The sequence below is a fragment of the Pteropus medius genome, unplaced genomic scaffold, assembly GCF_902729225.1.
Source record: "Pteropus medius unplaced genomic scaffold, Ma_sr-lr_union100, whole genome shotgun sequence".
Classification (NCBI taxonomy): domain Eukaryota; kingdom Metazoa; phylum Chordata; class Mammalia; order Chiroptera; family Pteropodidae; genus Pteropus; species Pteropus medius.
The window spans coordinates 3,866,496-3,885,466 of NW_024356335.1; the positions used below are offsets into that span (position 1 = coordinate 3,866,496).

Here is an 18,971-nt window from a genome sequence, read left to right on the forward strand (position 1 = left end):
TGCCTGAGCAGTGCCCTCAGCCAGGACCACCAACCATCCCCTTGGTCAGCCCCCTTCACAATGCTGCTCTTGAGAATGCCATGGTCAGTACAACACCTTAGGTTCAAGTGCAAATGCCAGGTCCACCACTTACTGGCTGAGGGGCCTCGGGCAAGCCATGTGACCTCTCTGAGCCTCAGTTTCCTCATCCGTGAAATGGGACTAATAAGAATAGGCAACTCACAGAGTTGTTCAAGGCCCGCCTCACCGAGTTTGCCAGGGAAACACACTCCTTCCTCTGACCCCTCGCCCAGCTACTAATCTCTCATTTCAGGAGTGTGTGCGGTAGCCATGCTAAGCATCACCCACTCACTCAATCTTCCCGGCAACAATGCATGGTAGGGGCTCTTACTCCCCATTTCACAGATGAGGAGACTGAGGTTCAGAGAAGCAAAGTGCCCTGCAGGGCTGTCCAGAGCTTGCTGGGGAGACTTGGTTGCCGGGAGCAGCAAAGGGCTGAGGCTGATGGACTCTCCCTCGAGGATCTCCCAGGACTGGAATGAGCCAGAGGCCACCGAGTGTGTGCCCAGCACTTAGCCCGGCACGGAGGAGGGGGTGGGGGGCAAGCCTGTTAGGCAACAGCTGGCTCAGGCTGGGGAGATGGCAGCCCAGAGCGCTGGGCGGGGAGCGTGGACTCCGCCCCATGGCAGCGATGCAGGAGGGCTGGGTCCCTGGGGTAACCGTGTGGGCCACACCCTGCCCGGTTAGGGGTCTTTGCCTCTCCCAGCCCCGGAAGCCCTCCTGCAGGGTCGGGATGCCCCCACAAGTCGCGCGGGATGAAGGGGGAGGGGGCATCTAACTCCGGGATGGGGGTCTTCGAGCCCGTGGGTCCACCTGGGGTGGGGGGCGATTCACCCTCCGCGCCAACCCCCTTTGCGCTGACCCCAACTCCGGCACTCCGGGGGATCCGGAGCCCTAACCCCAGCTTGGAAGAGAAGGGAAGCAGGACGGCGGCAGGCTCTCCGAGTTCCAATGGGGTAATCAGCTACAGGAGGCCCCGCAAACCCCGCGACGGCCCGTGGGCGCGAAGACCGGGGTCTCCGGGCGCAGTTGGCTAGACAGTGAGTCCAGGGTAGCCCCCGGAGCCCCCGCATCATCACTCCCCATCCCCCAGGGGCGCCGGGAGCACCCTCTCCCTCTTCCCGCCCCCGCGTGGCACCAGCTCACCTCCCCCGGGGAGCGCCCGGCCCCCCGCGGCCCCCGAGTCCCCTCACATGGCGCTAGGATCCGGGAGCTGGGGTCCGCGCTCCTCTGGCCGCCCAGGCCCCAACGCAGCCCGGGCCCGCTGGGTCCTAGCGCCGCCACTCGAAGCACCAGACCAGGCCAGGGAGGCGGGCGGAGCCTCGAGGGGCCCCGGCTGGCTCCGCCTCTGGGCGGTGCCAGGGAGAAGCGAGGGCGGGGGAAAGAAGGCGACTCCGCGGGCCACGTGAGCGCTTCGCAGTATTGACAACGAAAATAACCTTCTGGAACCCTTTACTGTGGGCTCACTTCCGTCTCGCTTTATTGGCTCCGGTTTGGGAAAACTGAGTCTCAAAGCACACGGCGCTTGGAATCAGTTGAGTGGCTGAGTTCCCTTAGGCAGGGCATCCAAAGCCCTGCACCCCAGTAGTCACCCTGGGTGAACTCAGGTTCAACCTTCGGTTCAAGTCCAGCTCTGCCCCCTCTAGCTGTACCGCCTGGCACATGACTCACCTTTCCCCTGCACGCCTTTAGAAAATAAGGAGAACAACCTCATAGGGTGTTGTAAGGATTAAAAATGTTATTGACTTTTAATTTTCAGGGTATTTATTACATCACTTTATATAATAGTGAAAATAATAAGTAGCCATGATAGGTGCCTGGTGAAATAAAGGCACAGCCCTGCTAAAATGAATGCTGTAGGTCAATATGTGCTGACAGACGAGATGGGCAGGATACTTACAGGATGTTCACATGAAGAAGCACATTAAAGAACTGCATCTCTATAATTCCTTTGGAAAACAAAGATGTAAAAATGTGCATTCCTCTCCTGGGTATGTACCCTGGAGAAATTCTTACACCTGTATAAAACGAACGAAGCTGGATAACACTAAACTGGAAACAGCCCCATATATCAACGGGAGAATGGACTTTTTTTGCATGATGGCACATTCGCAGTGTGAAATATTAAATGGCAGGGGAAAATGAATGAGCTACGATTAAATGGATGAAACTTAGGGACATAAGGTATGAAAAAGACGAGTCTCGGAAGACAAATGAACTACACAATATATTATTAAGGTATACAGCAGGCAGTAGGCCACCTCTCAGAGCCAGGGACAGGAACTAGCTTTTGCCTATCAGGGTGATTAAAGTTTTCAAAGCTAAAGTCAAGAATACAGTTGTCTGTGGGTGAGGCAGGGATGTGGGAGAGGGGAAGAAACTAGTAAGGGTCTAATTTCTAGTAAGGATCTGGTCTTTAAGTGGGACATGGGTTCAAGGTGTACGTTATATTATTACTTATAACTTACAAGTAGGATGAATGCCATCATTTGTGTGTATAACAGTATTTAAAAAGAAAAATGAGAGAAAAAGGGAAAAATCAAAAATAAGGAGAGATACCATTTAGGTATCATAGTGTTAATAGTGGTTATTTCTGGAATGATGAGATTATGAGTTGCTTTTTCTTCTTTTGGCTTAACTGTATCTTCGAAAATTTAAGATTACAGTTATATAATGTTTTTATATTTAAAAGCTTATTTTTAATTCATCAAAAATGAACTGCGTATATAGCATGAGTCCTTTTTTTAAATACTGCTATCAATGTGTTTGTAAATGCACATGGAAGGTGTCCGGAAGAATCCAGGAGTGACTACTGGAAACTACTCAGTAGTGTCCCCTGGAGAGCGGACATGGAGCAGGAGGGGTGGGTGCTACCTTCACTTTTGCATTATAAACTTCCAGGTTATTTGTATAGGACTAATTTGTTAAGTTAATACCACTTTGTTTTTAATTAAAGCAAAAGTTGGGGTTGGTTGGGGCAAGGCCGAGGGTGGATGAAAGGCTTCCTGCCTTTCTGGTGTGTACCTCCATCTGCTTCCTGAACTTCAGCCCATCCCCACCCTTGGCCCTCCTTGGCTGCCTGACAGGATAGCAAACCACAGAGCCGGGGCCAGGGCAGTCAGGCAGGAAGGCCGATGAACCCAACTGCTGGGGGCTCGGAAAAGGGGAGCTCCTTGCCCTAGGTCATCCGTGAGGTTGGAGGCTGCACCAGGGTAGGGCATCCTGTCCCCAGCCCTTCTCCCTACCCCAGGCCAATGACCTGTACAAATAAGAGGGTGCAACAGCCTAGTTCCTGGACCAAATCCGGACCCGGAGCTCCCCACTCAGGTCCGCCATGTCTTGGGGCCCTGGCTTGCCACAGGAGGCTCTGCTATAGGGCTGGCTTTCCTGAGCCCTGAGCAATAGAGTGAAAAAATAAATGAAGTCAATTCAGTCAAGTTGCTAAATTACTAAAATCAAGTTGAGGTATATGAGGAAATGATTCTATTCTTATTTCACTGGGAACTTAAACTTTTGAACTTTACAGTCCTGAATCAATGCCCAGATTGACATCAAACCTCCACGTAACACTCTGATTAACTAAGGAAAAGATGTTCAAGTATCCAGACCACCTGACATCCAGTATCTAGACCACCATCTAGAGGATTACAACGTGGCACCAATCCAGAGACCAAGAACGCAGGGCTGATTCTTCTTTAAAAGTACTTTCTACTATAAGAACCCTCAGCTTTTCCTTCTTGTTTAGAGCACTCTGGGTATTGCCTAATTGCCTTTCCAGTCTGCAAGCCCTAAAACCCTGGAATAAATCTTTATCATTTATTTCTAGCCGAAGCCTCCAGACTCTTTTTGAGTTTGTTCGACAGCCCCGAGAATGATAACCACCACTTCGGTAATAACGAGGATAAGAAAAACAAGTGTCACGTGCTTTCTCTTGTGATAGGCGCTTTGCAAACATACCTCACTGAAGCCTTAAAATAGCCTATGAGATGGGTACTACTGTTATCCCCACTTTCTAGAGGGAGAAATGAGGATCAAAGTGTACACACACGCGCACACACACACACACACACACACACACACAGGCATGACTGGGCTTCCCCAGGCCCGTCTGCTGAATAATCACAGGCCTTTCTGCTCTGAAGCCCCAGGCCTGCCCACACTCGCAGCAGGACTTTCACGGTTGGGTGGCTGTGGCCATTCCTAGTGCCACATTGCCTGATCCTGCCTCACGGAGCCGCTCCCCCACGGTCTGGGGGAGATGGCCTCTGCTTCAGCCCTTCCCGCCCCAGGGTGGGGGTCCCAGGTGTGACCTCTCTTCTTGCACCTTAGCAATCTTTGCACTGTTAGGATTTTTCCCCTTCCACAGCGTTCTGGAAAGAGTCCTCAGAGACCTCCTCACCTGCCACCCCAGCTCCCAATTTACAAAGACTGAAAACAGGGCCCATAAAGGGGACACAACTTGCCCATGATACCGTACACTGGGCCCCGGCCAGGGCCAGGGTGGGAGCCAAGACTGGGAACTCTGGCCTTCTTCCCTCTGGATAGATAAGGAACCAGATGGATGGCCCTCTGAAGAGAGGCCAGTGAGGCTACTAGCAGGGGAAGGCTGCCAGCAGATGAGGGCCTGGACACAGCAGCTGCTCCGTTAAGCAAGTGCTCTCGAGACCTGGCCATGGGTCTGGAACCAGGAAGTACCTGGTTCTTCACAGACCGAGGCTGGAGCAGTCAGGCTGGCCCAGGTGACACTGGACACAGGTGTCTACCAGTACTCGGCAGAACCAATGTTCCCTTCCTCACCTGGCTAGATGAGGTTTGAGTGTGAGTTCCTGGCCTGGCCCCAAGCTCCTCGGAGTAGAAATGTCCCTGAAGATAGCTCCAGGCTGCAAGGCTCACCTGGCTTCCCCTGTGGCCTCAGGAAGAAGTGGGTGAGTCCCCAGCAGACCAGCTGAAGGGACAAAGGAGTCAGGGTGTAGACAAAGTCCCAAAATGGGGCTGCACGCCAAGGTGCCCCGACCCTGCCGCCACACTCCTGAGCTAAGAGTAGGCTCCTGCCCCCAACTCACCTTCTAGAAGCTGCAAGAACTGCAGTGGCGGAGATAGGGGTCCTCAGGGAGCTTTCAGCAGGTCTAGAACCAGTCACCAGACCAGGCAAATGCCATCTTCATCTGCCTGAAGGAAGTACCTGGTGGATGGCTCCTGCCAGGTCACCATCACTTGGGCCAATTCAGCAGTAAACACTCCCCACTCGGGGGCAGGGCCAGGACAGAAACGCCTCTGTTTATTGGGCCCAAAGGCTGGGCTGGCGTCTTCCAGGAGATGAAGGAAGAGAAAGCAACCGCCTGGGAGGGGGTTGAGTTCAATTCCTATCACATCCAGTGGACTGGGCCTTGGAGTCCTAGGACGAGGCTGTGAGCACAGAGCTGATAGGGATGGGAGGTCTTCCTGCCCATCCATCACCACCAAAGAGGGTGGGGCTAGGTGAGCAAAGGCGACCCCATTGAAAATGATGGCTCCCACATATCAAGTGCCAGCCCTGGGGACAGGTACTTTATAGATGCCATCTCTCTAAATGCATATAATCCTGTGAAGTAGGGGTGATTTTAATCTTTTTTTTTTTTTACAGATTAAACTTAGAGGCTCAGAGAGAGGCACTAATTTGCCAGGGTCCCATGGCAGGAAGTAGAACCAGAATGAGGCCTGGTCTGACTCCAGAGGCCTCCCTCTGCAACCAGAAGTTACCCCACCAGCCACTCACCTGCCAAGTTATATCCCACTCTTCTGCCTGACACCTGCTCAGACACTCGCCACTGCCAGGCCAGCAGCCGTGGTTCGGCTGTCAGCCTGCTCCCTCCCACCACGGAGCTTCCTGCCTCCCCCGGCTCACGGCTCACGGCTCTCCTCCCTCTTCACACACTTGCTGAGCTTCCTGAGCCTGCCTGGCATGGGGTAGGGGAGGCACAGCATAAAAGGCAGCGCCGTGGGCCAGATGCCAGGTCTCCAGTCTCTCTTGAGGACATCCAGAATCCTTGGCACGACCAGCTATAAAATTTGTGGGGTCTAGAGCAAAATGAAAATGTGCAACCCTTGTGGGGGGGAAAAAATAAAACTCCTCAAATTTCCAGGTAGCATCAAGAACATTAAGCTAGGCAAGCACAGGGCCCAGGGCAACTGCACAGGTCTCACGCCCATGAAGTGGCTGACTCCTGGAGCTGGACGCTAGAACCCAGCGCTCCATCCCAGCTGAGAGCCTGAGGTCCTGCGCCCTGGTCCTCCACTAATCAGTTTCCTGGTCTCCAGATGAAGGAAGGTGGGAGAGAGGAAGAGAGGGATGGTGAAGCCCTTGTGGGCTCTTTCCAGCCTCTTGGTTCAGGGCCCAGACGCTCAAGCTCAGCTCTCAGACCCGGGACTGCATCCTGGCTAAGCCCAGTGGCTTCGCCTCATCCGTAAAACAGGCTAAGACGAGCCCCTCCCAGGGCGGCTGCATGCCCTTGCCGTTTGCTGATGGGCTGACTTTTTCCACTTTATAGGTGAGGCAACTGAAGCGCAGAAAAGGTGCGCCCCGGGCCCGCCCACCTCCTCCCATCCTCACTTTCTTGCAGTGTAACCAACTCGAGTTAATTGGGAATTTAACTGGCAACAGCCTTGGAATGTGACCTTGGACCAGGGAGGAGACGTGAAGTGGAGAGATCTTCTTCGCACCCAAGTGGTTTCCTCCCAGGCTCCGAACTCTCCTCCCAGTGCCCCTTGGGTGCAGGGTGGGGGTCCCATGGAGTCTCTGAGTTGGGGCACGTCCTGGGCCAAGTGGAGCTATGGGGCCAGACTCTCCGACCTGGTGGGGAAGGGGCAGGCTCTTAGGGAAGAAACGCACAGGCAGATTAGATGGCGAGAAGCCCAGCCAGTCGCGGGTCTGGGGAGAAGCCCCGGGGTTTGGCCTGACCTCAACTCAACAGGTCATGCGACTGTGGTAGGGAGAGGAGCCCTAGTCCCCACAGCACACAAAGCCACACTGGAGGCAGCCTTCCAGAAAACGCACGTTTACCCGTACATTTGAGGTGGTCCCGGCATCATAGTCCAAAGGTCCCTTCGCCCAGTGAACCCCAAGTTCCTGGGAAGTGTGGCACCAAAAGTGGGAGTGTAGAGAGGAAGGGCCAAGGCTGGTGCAAGGTCAAAGGTCACAAAGCTGGTGAGTGGAGGGCCATCAGCCCTGGGGGCAAAGGCCACTGGACAAACCCTGGAGGTGGGATGGACGCCGAAATGAAGATTCAGATGACTCGGGGAGCGAGGGGAAGGAGGAGGGGACAGAGGTCACCATGGCCCCCCTCTTCTTCCCTTCAGGTCTGGAGGCCTGAGATGGATCCAAGTGCCTCCAGGAGACTCTAGGTCCATCTGGCACGTGGTAGAGGCAGGAACCATAAATTAAATGTTTTTGGTGGAGTGTGAATGGAACGGAGGCCTGGGGAAGGCATTGCGGCTGGCTGGGCAACGGGGCTACTGTGCCCTCCAGGACGGGTGGGCAAACACGATGGGTCTCTTCTTGGCCCAGCGGGAGAACACGGCCTTCTCGGTGATGAAGCGGTGGGCGCTGCGGGGCGCCCGTTCATGTGCCAGGTACATCTGGCACTCGTCCAGCCGGCCCTTCTCGAAGTAGTGGTAAGGCACTGAAGGGTGGCTCTTCTCCCTGCAGAGTCAGGAACAGGGAAAGGCATGGGGCACCAGAACTCGCCCGCCTCTGACCAGAGCCTGCACCTACCTCAGCCACCCTCCCCAGGGACTACGGGCCCATGGTGTCCCATGCCTGATCCCAGGGGAGGTCAAGAGAAACAGGGGAGGAGCACGGCAGCTTACGTGCGGATCCCAAAGGCCAGCGCTCGAGTCCCAGCTCTGTCCCTTGCAAGCTGGTCGACTCTAGGCCAGAGACGTACCCCGTAAACCTCAATAACCCATCTGTAAAATGGGAATCGTGATAGCCACCTTCCAGACTGAATCCATAGGTCAAAAAGATGAAGTGCCTTGCTGGTGCTGGGCTCATGGGAGGGACCCCTCATGCCCCGTGGCACACACCCACCTACACACTGGCACAGGGCACGCCGGCAGCCTGGCCAGGTGCCACAACAGAGGGCACACAGGCTCCTGCCATCTCGCCCACATGCTCAACAAACAAGTTCCAAAGAGAACAGAGGGAGAAAACATGGGGCCCGTTCTGAACTTTTTAGTTACAATAATATGGAAACCTAATTTTAAAAGTAAAAACTTAGAGGTAATATGTCACTGACAATACAATCGGCCCCAACGCTGCAGTAAGTACTTCTGTAGATTACCCTCTCTAAACGTGTCCATAACCTTCTGAGGAAATGGAGCCTCGATAAAGCGTGTGACCAACCGCATGTCACAAAGAGTGGAGATTGGCACTGAGCCTGTCTTAGAGGCTGAGCCCCTTCCCTCGAGTGCCTGGCCTCAGCCACCCACCCAGAAGCCCACACACCCTGCACCCCACAGCGCCTAGATCCTCCGGCCTGAGGCGCACGGCCTCCCCAGCTCCCCTCCCGCCCTGCCAGGGCCTGGCCAGCCTGACCTGCAGTAGTTGTCGCTGACCATTCCATAGACGACAATCTCCTCGCAAAGCTCCAGGGCAAGGATCATGGTGAACCAGCCGGTGCTGAGAAAGGACCCTGACTGCCTCCTGGAAGGGAGGGGAAACACAGTCAGCCTGTCACGTCCCCCACTCAACTCAGGGCAAGGGGCGGTGTGGAGGCACTGGCCTCAGCTCTAGCAAGGCACAGCACGGTTACCCTTCCAGCTGAAGGCCACTCACCTTAACCCCTACAGAAGGGGCTCTGGAGGAGGCTAGGGAGCGGGCAGAGCCAGCACAAGGCCAGCAACAGGCCAGAGAGATGGAGCTGGACACAAACCTAGGTCTGTTCAATTCTTCGCCAGCCATGCACGGCTTGAGCAAACCTTTGGACAACGGTGCAGAGGCCCTGGCCACATCCTCTCTGCATCTAACGGACCACGCTTAGTTAGGGAGGTAGCGGGAGGCAGCAGGACACGGCGGTTGAAAGTGAGAAAGGGGGTTGTCTGCAGTCAAACTGTCTTTAGTTCTAACCCTGCACCTGCTCTGAGGTATCAGATTTGCTCACGAACCTCTCTGAGCCTCAGTGACCCGACTGTGAAATGCGGATAATTATAAGTGGTTATAAGGAGGGAACACTGTTAGCCCAGCAGCACCCCCCATGACTCCGCACCTAACTCAGAACAAGGGGCCGTGTGGCCACCCCAGGCCTCCACTCTCTCAAGGTTCCAGCACTGGTCACTCTCTCAGCTCAGGGCCATTCGCCTCCACCTCTACAGAGGCATTAATGAGGTGGTTCATTCACTCAAACTGAGCACTTCCCAGGCCCTGTCCTGGCCAGGAACCGCCATACCCGACGCTAACATTCTCAAAAGAGGAAGCTGCTGGAAGAGAACAGCTGAGAACACAAGGTAACAAAGAAGTGAGTATGAAGAACATCAGGTGGCAGCGGATCATCAGATGGGGCAGAGAGGGAGGGCTTCTCTGAGGAGGTGACATTCCACCGAGGCCTGAATGGCAGGAAGGGGTCAGACACGGAGAGATCTGGAGGAAGAATATTCTAGGTGGAGGGAATGACATATGCAAAGGCATGCAGGTGAGAACCAGTGTGGATGTCTGAGGAAGCGGGTATGGCTGCAGCAGGGTGAATGAAGGGAGACGAGGTCACAGAGGCAAGCAGGGGCCAGATTATACAAGGCTTGAAGGCCAGGGGAGGGAAGGACATGGAGTCTGTACTTTATTCTCCACGTGAAGTAAAGCTGCCGTGGAAGTGAAGCCAGGTGACTGATGGGTTGACTTCACTGGGACAGCTGGAGCTCAGACTGCAGGGGGCAAGGGTGGCAGCGGGGACACTAACAAGGGGGTTGCTGCAAGGCCAGGGGAGGATGGCGGCACCTGCGGGCATGGAAGGAGATTCGAGGGCCCGTCGTATGTGGCAGATGATGGAATGAGGAGAGTTGGGGGCAAAGCCCAAGTTTTGGGCTGGAAAACTGGAGGCTGGCAGCTGTAGTTCCTGAGCTGGGGAGGTGGGGGAGAAGCCAGCGTGCGAGGAGGAGGCCGGGATACAGTGAGATTTTGAATGCAGAGTCGCGACCCAGTGCCTAGCGCATGAAGAGGGCTGTTAGTACTGTAACTGTTCCTTTTATATTCTGGGACTCCAGAGACTGATTCAGATCTCAGAGCATCCCCTCCACAGGGAAGGGCTCCCCAACACCACCCCACGCTATCAGTGCTTGCAAGGCCTAACGCCCCTCACCACTATTTGGGATCCTTGATCTATGCAATAATCTGATCAGTGACAGTCCCTTTGATTCCCGCTCCTCATTAGAGAGCAGGACCACACCTGCCTCCATCACTGCTGACCCCCCAGAGCCTCATGGAGCAAACCCCTGATGGACAATAAGCTCCTGGAGAAGGTAGGCCCCCAACCACCAGGGAGAACCCAGCAGCAGGCCCCAGCTCACCGGTTTTTGCCGGTCTCGTCCTGGAAGACCTGGTCGCAGTAGGCCATCATGCGCTCGGTGAAGGTGTACACCTGCAGGCCCGGGTACACCTTGGTGAGCTGCAGCAGCGTGCGGTAGGTGCGGCCGCCGAGCGCCCGGTCCATGTGCTTCCCCTGGCCCCACACCACGTACAGGGTGTCTCGGGCCTGCTGGAAATAGTGTGAGTAGTTGCGTAGCAGCAGAGGCACAGTCGTGTGTGAGATGACACGCAGGGTGCTGCGCTGGCCCACGTCCGCTTCGAAGCCCACGGTGGGCGCCTGATTCATGCGCAGGACACACTCAGCACCGTCGATCTGGGGGCCCAGGCCCGAACCCAGCATCTGGCCAGAGCTGGACACCACAGCACAGCTGCGGCATGACTCGTGAACCAGCGGCTGCGGTGGGGGAAGCAGAGAAAGAGAAAGGTGTGAACACGCGGCTGCCATGCCCTGCCCCTCCCCCCAGGAACACTCGCTGACCCTGCTTGAGTCCTGGATCAGCTCCAAGTACTTTATGAACCCATTTTACAGATGAAGAAACGGGCTGGGGCAGGCGGAGTGACTTTCTCAAGGTCATACCAACAGCAAGTGGCAGAGCTAAGACTTTACATTCAGAGCTCCACGCTACATCATCAGCTGTGTTCATGGCCCTCACCCCTACTGCTGAGCCCTCACAAGCCCTTCGTCATAGGTTCCTTATTAGGGTTCAATGAGCAAATATTTATAAAGCAGTGACAGCATTGCCTGGCACAGGCTAGGCGTTGTATATGTGTAAAGTAAACATGAACCTCACAGCTTTGAAATCACTACCTCTTCTGCCCAAGCCTCACTCATGCTGTGTCCAGCTTAGAAAAATAAAAGCAGTCTTTAGTGCCCACAACAATGTTGGGAAACTGTTTCTGAGCCTGATCCTGGGTCTGCCCTTTCCTAGCTGCGTAGACTCAGGCAAGTCACTTTGTAAATTGGGGCTAAAAATAGCATCTACTTGATCAAGTTGTGAGGATTCAACTTAAAATGCCTGGAGAGTGATCCGCACAGACCAAGGCACAGTGGGAGCCCAACCCCCACTCATTAACCCCTAAGAGGTGGAAGCTGAGGCAACAACCCTGACAAAGGACTTGCTCCCCACCCCAGGCCTCTGTGCCCTCCTGGGGGAAGGTGCATTTATGGAGGCCTGGAAAGGCAGTGGGAATATTAATTCCAGTTAATACCAGACACACTGTCATGCCCCACTCAGGGGCATTTCATAACTAATATCACACTGATTTAAGGACTCATAGGACCAATAAAAGAGACTTCCTTCTCCTGCCCTCAGTGTGAGCCTGTCCTGACATCTGGGGTTTGCTCAGATCCAAGGCCACCACCAGCCCCAAGAAGTGTTCTGCTTGTCCTATAATCTTTAAAACAGTTAATCAATCTCTAATTTATAAAAATCAGCCCTTTCGACATTCAAGACTTGGATTTCACGCTTCTCTTAACAAACCCAGCGGGTCTGGCCAGCCTGAGCCCACGTCCCCATGAGCTCTCAGTGTCTGAAATGAACACGGGCCACCGCTATAGAAGAAGGGACAGCGTCCACCCAGCTTGCACCATCGTTTGCCTCACCTGCTCCAACCTCTACAGCACTTGAGTTCGGGTTCTCTTCACTATTGTTTCTGCATCCTGATCAAATATTTACACAGTACCTGTCCTGAACACTGTCCGTGAATCAGCCAGTCCAACCTCCACAAAAGCCCTACAGAGGTGGGAACTACAACGACCACCTTTTACAGGTGAGGAGGTAACTTAGAGGGACAAAGACCCGAAATAGGTCTTCTGCAAGCCAGGGTCCCTGAGCACACCCCGCTCCGAAAAACACCCAGAGAGCCATCCAACTCAGAACTGGGAGCTTCCTGCACCGTGTCAATGCGGATGCCTTTGAGTAACCTACCACGCAGGGCCACTGAAATCAGGGTGAGGGATATAAAGTGCTCCAAAACTCGCCTGGCGGAGCTGACGTGGGCTGTGGGCACCGTGCAGCAGGAATGCAGCTGCCTCGTCACCCCAGGGCTCCAGCATCGCTGTCTCCCCATGACAGGGAGAGCTCAGAGTCAACATGACTTTTATCCCTGTTATCTCTCTCAGCAGCAACCAGCACAAGGCAAGAGATAGTCAAGGGACCAAATATACACTTGTTGAACGGATGGATTGTGTGCGTCAACAGATAAAGATGCACACGATGTGCCTACCACCATCTGGGATGACATCTGTCTTCCTCATTGGAGTGGGAGCTCCAGGAGGCCAGCTACCCTGCCCGACTCACCTTTTTTACCTCCCAGCACCTAGGTGATAGCGGCCACGCAATATTTGTTAAAAAAAAAAAATATTTCCTCTTACAACTCGGGGCTCAAAGAGTGAAGTGACTGTTCAATGTCACACAGCTGGTGAGCAGAGGAGCCCGGACTGAGGTCCAGGCTGACCTGGCGTGAGCCCAGTTCTCACTACTCCTCAGAGAGTTTGGGGAGGGCACCCTGACAGCCTGGGCCTGCCCTCAACATGCTGCCTGGCTGACTCACCTTCCCATCTGGCACGCTGCTGTAACCACTAAAGTGCAGGGGCCCTGGCACGGTGGGCCTGGAGTTGGATGAGAGGTGGGGGTCTAGGCAGGCCAAGCAGAAGGGCAGGCAGCCCCAGCAGCACAGCAGGATGTAGGCAGTAGAGAAGCCCACGGAGCACAGAATGACGAGCAGGAGCCGACTCTGGGGAGACAGTGGCCATGAGATGAGGGTGGGGGATCCCTGAGGCTCCTAGAAACTTCTATAGGGGGGCTGCACCCCAGCCTCACGGGTCCAAACTCCAGCTCAGTAGCTCCTAGAACATGAGCAGAATCAAAGTCTCTGTTAACCGGGCCTTGTTCTGGACTGCCAATCTCAGGATATGAGAGGCCCTGGAGATAAGCCCTCCTATTATCCCCTTACTGTAGGTAAGAAAACCAATTTGGGGAGAAGTGTATAACTCAAGGCCACACAGCAAGAACACAGCAGGGTGAGGCCCCCAGTCCAGGCTGTAGCGCCCATGCTCTTAACCAGAAGCCCAGTGCACTGAGAGATACTGGGTGGGTCTCTCCGCCTCTCTGGGCCTGTTCCCTCCTCTACAGAATAGGGACCTGAAGTGTGGACTTACTGTGAGGATAGTGGTGAAGGCGCTCTGTGTACTGTAAAGTGCTGTGCACATGAGGACAGGAGAGAGCCCATCAGAAGGGCAACCAGCCCCCTTCAGACTCTGGACTGAAGAGGCTGCCAATATGACCGCCCCTCCCCGCCTCAGCTGACTCAGTGGCAGCCGCCGGGCTGATGACCACGATCCCGGTCAGCAGTCTAGGTGAGTAAAAAGAACAGTAGCAGCAGATGTGAGGGGAGTGTCATTCAAGAAATGGTTTCAATAACTGAAAGCTGCTGTCCAGAGACTCCAGAAGCCAGGTGCCAAAGGCCATTTGAACCAGGAAGCCCTGCTGGCCCACTGGCCCTGCTGGCAGACTTTGTGAATGTCTTCACCAAGCTTTCAAGGAGGGGCCGCCTAGTTTGGTGGGGCTCATGACCCGGGGCTGCCATCATGTGCTGGGCCCCCCTGGTCACCACTTGTGTGTCTCTGGGCTCTCATTTTTGCCTCAGCAACAACCAATCAGAAACCACCTAGCATCTGCCTGGTGCTCTTTGAAAACCAGAGATGGAAAAGCAGCCCCCGCCATTCCCCCAGGCATATCTTGCCAGAGGCCAACTCTCTTCTGCCACAAACCACATCAGCTTCTAAAAATAGGTCTCCTTTGTGTGGCCAGCTGTGTGGGGGAAAGAAGTGCCGCCAGAGGCCTCAGGCTCTGCTTGGCACCTGGTGCCCTGAGCATGAGGGACCCAGAGACCTCGATTCAGGATGGTTGACTCTGCCAAGATCCAGGGCTCTCTCCCACAACCAGGGGCTCCTGAATAAGTTCAAGAGCGACTAAACAACTTTCACACCATGGCCCACTCCCAGGCAAAGTGCCTCACCTGAGTGACCTCGGTGAAGCTCGTGAAAGGGAGTACTGTTATTTCTAAGGCAGTAAAACCAGGGAAGGAACACTACCTGTCTGGGGCCCCACGACCTGCCAGATCCGAGCTGGACTGTGAGGCCAGTCCAGTCTGCCCGTCTCAGATCAGAAACAGTGGTGTCAGAAGTGACAGTCGGTCCCAGGGTAGGCAAGGCTACTGAGGCTGCTATGCCGGAAGCCACCTCCAAGTCCCCTGCGAGTCTTCCTTTTTCCCACTTACCGGAGCCTTCATTCTGTCGCTGCAGCTCAGCAGCAGGGCGGCTGCTGTCTCCAGGGCTCAGGCTGGGACAGGCTGGGAGCCAGGCACCTGTCAAGACCCAGAAACTCAGAGCCCGGTCCTAGGCCTGAGAGGAAACTCCCCGGGGAAACTGAGGCAGCAGAGGGTACAGGTCGGGTCAAAGCAGATGGCTTCTGAAAATTAAATACCTCAACGTCCCTAAACACCAGGCTTCACTGTCCCCATCCTTAAGGAGCTGGAATCGGCCACCTATGGGAACCCTCCAGCCAATCCAAACCCCATTGTGCAGATGAGGAAGGAGAGGCAGACAGGGGGAGCTCTGGCTCAAGGTCATCATAGAGTCTGGGTGAGAGTGAACCAGGAGCCAGGAGCTCCACTCCCTCCCAACCTCCTGCCTCACTACCCGCGGGCCAGGGAGAGGCCTGGGGCGAGACAGGAGGATTTCCGCCCCCCGCGCGGTTTCCACCTCCCCCGCCCCCAGGAGGGCGCTAACCGGGTGGGCAGGTTGGGGCACGCCTGCTGCTCTCGATCCGCTGCCCGGAGCTCCATGGCCCGAGGGCCGGGTGAGCGGGACTGGAAGCGGGAGCTCCGAGTCAGAGGCGGCGCCAGAGCCGCAGCTTCTGGAGCATGGAAGCCGAATGTGCGCTGCCGGCGGCGGGGGCGGGGTCTGCCGGGACCGGCGTGGGGGGGGCGCGCAGGCTCGGGGCGGGGCCTGCGCGGCGGGGGGGCGGGGCCCTGAAGCAGCGACTGCGGGCGGGGGCGAGCCTCAGAAGCCCGGGGTGGAGTCTGAGCTCGGCATCTTCCCCACCTTTCCGTCCTACGGCTTTTCTCCTGAATTCCTGTCCTGAGTGTGGGGGGAGTTGGGGGGGGGGGCAGGTGGGGGGCAGGTGAGGGGAAGGGGCCCACAGAGAAAAGACCTAGATGGTGTCGCAGCTGCTGAACTGTAGTTGCCTGGCGGTCCAGACTTGAGTTTCTCCATTTTTGAAACTGGGGGATGGGTAGGAAAATTAAACAGGGGCTTGGGCTCACGCCGCCCTGGGTTTCAAGCCGGTAAGCTTACCAGATTTAGCAAGTAAAATACAGGACACCCAGTTTCTTTGGCATTTCAGATAAACAACAAATAATTCGATTAAAAATCTGAAATGCCGGGGAAACCAGGCATCCTGTATTTTCTGGACTGCCCTACCTGGACTGCCTCTGTTGTCGTGACCTTTTCCTGAGCCGCAGTTCTTCTCTGTGAGGTGGGGATGACGACAGCACCCACCTGCGAGTGAGATGTTCCCAGGGCAGCTTGTGGCAGAGTCAGAATTCAAACCCTGGGCGGTCTCGCTCCAGGGTTCTGACCACCTACCTTCATCTCCCAAACGCCTCCTTCCCAAAGTGTCCTCCTTAGCTCAGTAGATGGCCCCTGCGGGTGCTGAACTGTGTCCCCTTTGAAGGTTCAGATGGAGTCCCTTGGAAACTTCAAAGTTAGGGCCTTCAGGGGTCAGAAAGGACCAAAAGAGTAGATACGGGCAATAGGCAGGGGTGGGCCTACTGGGACGTGGAGTGCATACTTCCCGTTTAAAGTGGTTTTTCATAAAATGCTTTATCTTACCACCCTTGCTACACCCACTTCACCCTGCAGGGCCTAAGCCTGGGAATCGGCCCGAGCTCCTGCTCTGACCCCGAGCTCTGACCCCGTCTCAAACTCCAGGTTCCTTTCTTTCCTCAGAGGCCCAGGGTATCCATGTTGGGATTCTGCACACAGCTCAGCAACTTTCCAAGATTCCCCTGCTCTGGGTGCAAAGCTAAGTCCCCTAAGCTGGGGATCTGGGCTTCCGAGCCTCTCTCCATCCTGCTGGGTGGGGAGGAACACTGCAAAGCAGCCCTGCCCCCAAGCTCCCTTTGAGCCCAAGCCCCTTTATCTCTCCCACCCCACCAGGGCACAGCTCAAGGGTAGTGGTCCAAGTTCAGACTCTCTCTGTGGCCCCTCATTCACACATGGCAAGGCACACAGTGAGTCCCCAAAGCCAGAGGCCTTCTGTCTACCCCGGGTCCTCATCTGTCAAGTTTCTCTCTGCATAGACCCAACCCCAAGGGGACAATAGTGGAAAGTTCCCTACGGATTCATACATCCCCCAGGATGGCTGGTGAAGTGACGATTCCTTCTCCAGAGAGGCAACTCCCTCTTCCCTAGGGCCGCATGGAGACAGGACCATTCCCAAATGTCCTGGGCTCCCAGAGCAGATGAGGATCATACACCCACAGTGGGACTGACACCAGGAAGTCCCGCAGCCTCATGCGAAGCTCTTCGATTTGGTTTTGGCAGAAGCCCCCTCTCTTTATCCTGATCAAGGCCCTGCTCGGTCTGAACTCCTGCCTCCCTCTTAACCACCGTCCACCCACCTTGGCCACTTTTCTGACCCCCAATTACACTGAACTCATTCCCACCTCAGGACCTTTGCACTTACTATATCCTCCACCTGGACTGCTCTATTCACATGGCCAGCTCCTCCTTGTCATTCAGTTAAAATGTCACTGTCCTACACTTCTTCCTTCCTGTCCCACCTTGACTTATCTTTTTCAAGTACTTGTCACACTCTGAAATTACCCTATGTATTAACTGGTTTTCTTGCTTACGGCCCACCCACCCACTAGGCTCCAAGCTCCGTGTGGGCAGAATCAGGCCGATCATATCCTCGGAGCATTTCTATCAACTGCACAGTGCCTGGCACACACTAGGTGATGGATAACATCTGTCGAATGAGTGAGTTAGGTGAGCCAGGAGTCCTAGGCTCGGTGAGATCTTGGAGTCACTTCCCGGTCCAGCCCCAGGCCCTGCCTCAGCCCATTGCCAGGGACCCAAAGAGAGTGAGGGGCTGAGCCGCTCTTTCCTGTGGCTCTGACTCAGTCCGGTCAGATCCAGACACCAGGGCCATGTGGGGCCGAACGCATTTCCTGCCGCGCTGCCCTTCCACCGCTGAGTTTCCACGAACCCCGCCCCCACCCACAGGGCGGGCGATGAGCTGAACACACTCTCATCTTCCTTATGAGCCGGAACAAGAAATTCTCCACGGCTTGTGTCAGCTCAAAGAGGTTGAGTAATCACCTAAGGGCACCCAAGCAGCTAGCAGTGATGTCAGTCACATTCTCTGTATCTCCAGAAACCCACACTCCAGTCCCACAGCTTTTCCATTTCCTCTTTCTTTCCCGCAGACCACTTTGCTTCCTCTACTCTGAAGACCGACGCAATGACAGCGTTTGGTATAGCTGAGTGGCTTTCCCGAGGCCCCGCGTCATCCAGTCTTCAGAGTTCGCTCTCGGCCCACATAGCCTCTCATCACCCTGTCCCCACCCACTCTCAACTCTGACCACAGTGAAATATTTCTTTATGTCAAATGTCAGGCTCTGTCTCACCCCACCCTTTGCTGTGCTCTTGGCTTGGGACCCTCCCAGGGCTGCATCTGACTATTCTGGTCTCAGTTTAGAGGTTAGAGCCCCCACCTCCCCTATTAATTAGGTGGGACCCCTTCCCTGAGCTCCAGGCCCCACGCTCCTTCACGAGGCTTTGTCGCAACAGGTCGCTTTTGTCACCGCCCCTTCCACACACACTGGGAGTTCTGTAAAAGTGGGATCTGTGCATCTCGCTCCGCTTCCAGGTTCCCAAAGCCCAGCAGAGGACCTGTCATATAGCTCGATAAATATTTAATGAGTTAATGAGGTCCATTTTCATCCTTTCCATTTTACAAATTAGACCACTGAGGCACAGAGAGGTTTAGCACCTTGCTGCGGTCACACAGCCAAGCCCCAGAGCAGCTCTAGAGGAAAGGCCTACTTGGGCACGGTCAGCTTGGACAGACATCAGAGGCCAGGCTGGAGTTTCCTGGAGGAGGGAGAAGGAATGATCAGGAGCTATGCGAGCACTTTGCTTCTCTGCTCCCGCTGATGTCTGCTCCCGCCAGGGCCCTTGGTCTGACCCCCAACCCTTGCCCCATTTCTCAGATGAGAAAAGTGACTCTCAAAGGAGGGCAGAGCTAATTCAATATCAATAGTGGACCTCAACATACTGCATCCCAGA

General features: G+C 55.1%; 2 protein-coding genes across 10 annotated transcripts in view; both read right to left on the reverse strand.

Annotated features, from left to right (window-relative positions):
• The window catches only part of ST6GALNAC6 (ST6 N-acetylgalactosaminide alpha-2,6-sialyltransferase 6), an 11,521-nt gene extending 10,162 nt beyond the window's left edge, over positions 1–1,359 (reverse strand). The window contains exon 1 of one of the 2 annotated variants that reach the window (XM_039861582.1): positions 1,207–1,359. The gene's annotated coding sequence lies outside the window, so the exon portion shown is untranslated. The remainder of the gene's footprint in view (positions 1–1,206) is intronic. The other variant, XM_039861583.1, reaches the window with a different exon arrangement.
• Positions 1,360–7,078: 5,719 nt separating this feature from the next.
• ST6GALNAC4 (ST6 N-acetylgalactosaminide alpha-2,6-sialyltransferase 4) lies at positions 7,079–15,588 on the reverse strand. 8 transcript variants are annotated; one of them, XR_005652512.1, is made up of 7 exons: positions 15,405–15,587; positions 14,894–14,980; positions 13,166–13,348; positions 10,594–11,006; positions 10,025–10,230; positions 8,633–8,740; positions 7,516–7,738 (listed from the first exon to the last, which is right to left on the reverse strand). XR_005652512.1 is itself a non-coding variant. In XM_039861584.1 (6 exons), exons 2-6 carry the CDS (start codon positions 14,903–14,905, stop codon positions 7,549–7,551), a joined length of 906 nt encoding a protein of 301 aa, XP_039717518.1. In that variant the 5' UTR covers positions 14,906–14,980; positions 15,405–15,579; the 3' UTR covers positions 7,079–7,548. The 8 variants fall into 8 exon arrangements, 7 of the variants coding, with proteins under 7 accessions (XP_039717518.1, XP_039717519.1, XP_039717523.1 ...); XM_039861584.1 differs by lacking the exon at positions 10,025–10,230 and having other exon boundaries at positions 7,079–7,738; positions 15,405–15,579; XM_039861585.1 differs by lacking the exons at positions 10,025–10,230; positions 15,405–15,587 and adding an exon at positions 15,100–15,323 and having other exon boundaries at positions 7,079–7,738.
• Positions 15,589–18,971: the final 3,383 nt, after the last annotated feature.

What these genes read in the sequence shown, in the direction of transcription:
- ST6GALNAC4 (XM_039861584.1), bottom strand. An exon ending in GACGAGACCGGCAAAAACCG is followed by an intron (nt 8,741 to 10,593) that starts GTGAGCTGGGGC and finishes CCTCCCTTCCAG; the next exon opens with GAGGCAGTCAGGGTCCTTTC. An exon ending in GTCAGCGACAACTACTGCAG is followed by an intron (nt 7,739 to 8,632) that starts GTCAGGCTGGCC and finishes CTGACTCTGCAG; the next exon opens with GGAGAAGAGCCACCCTTCAG.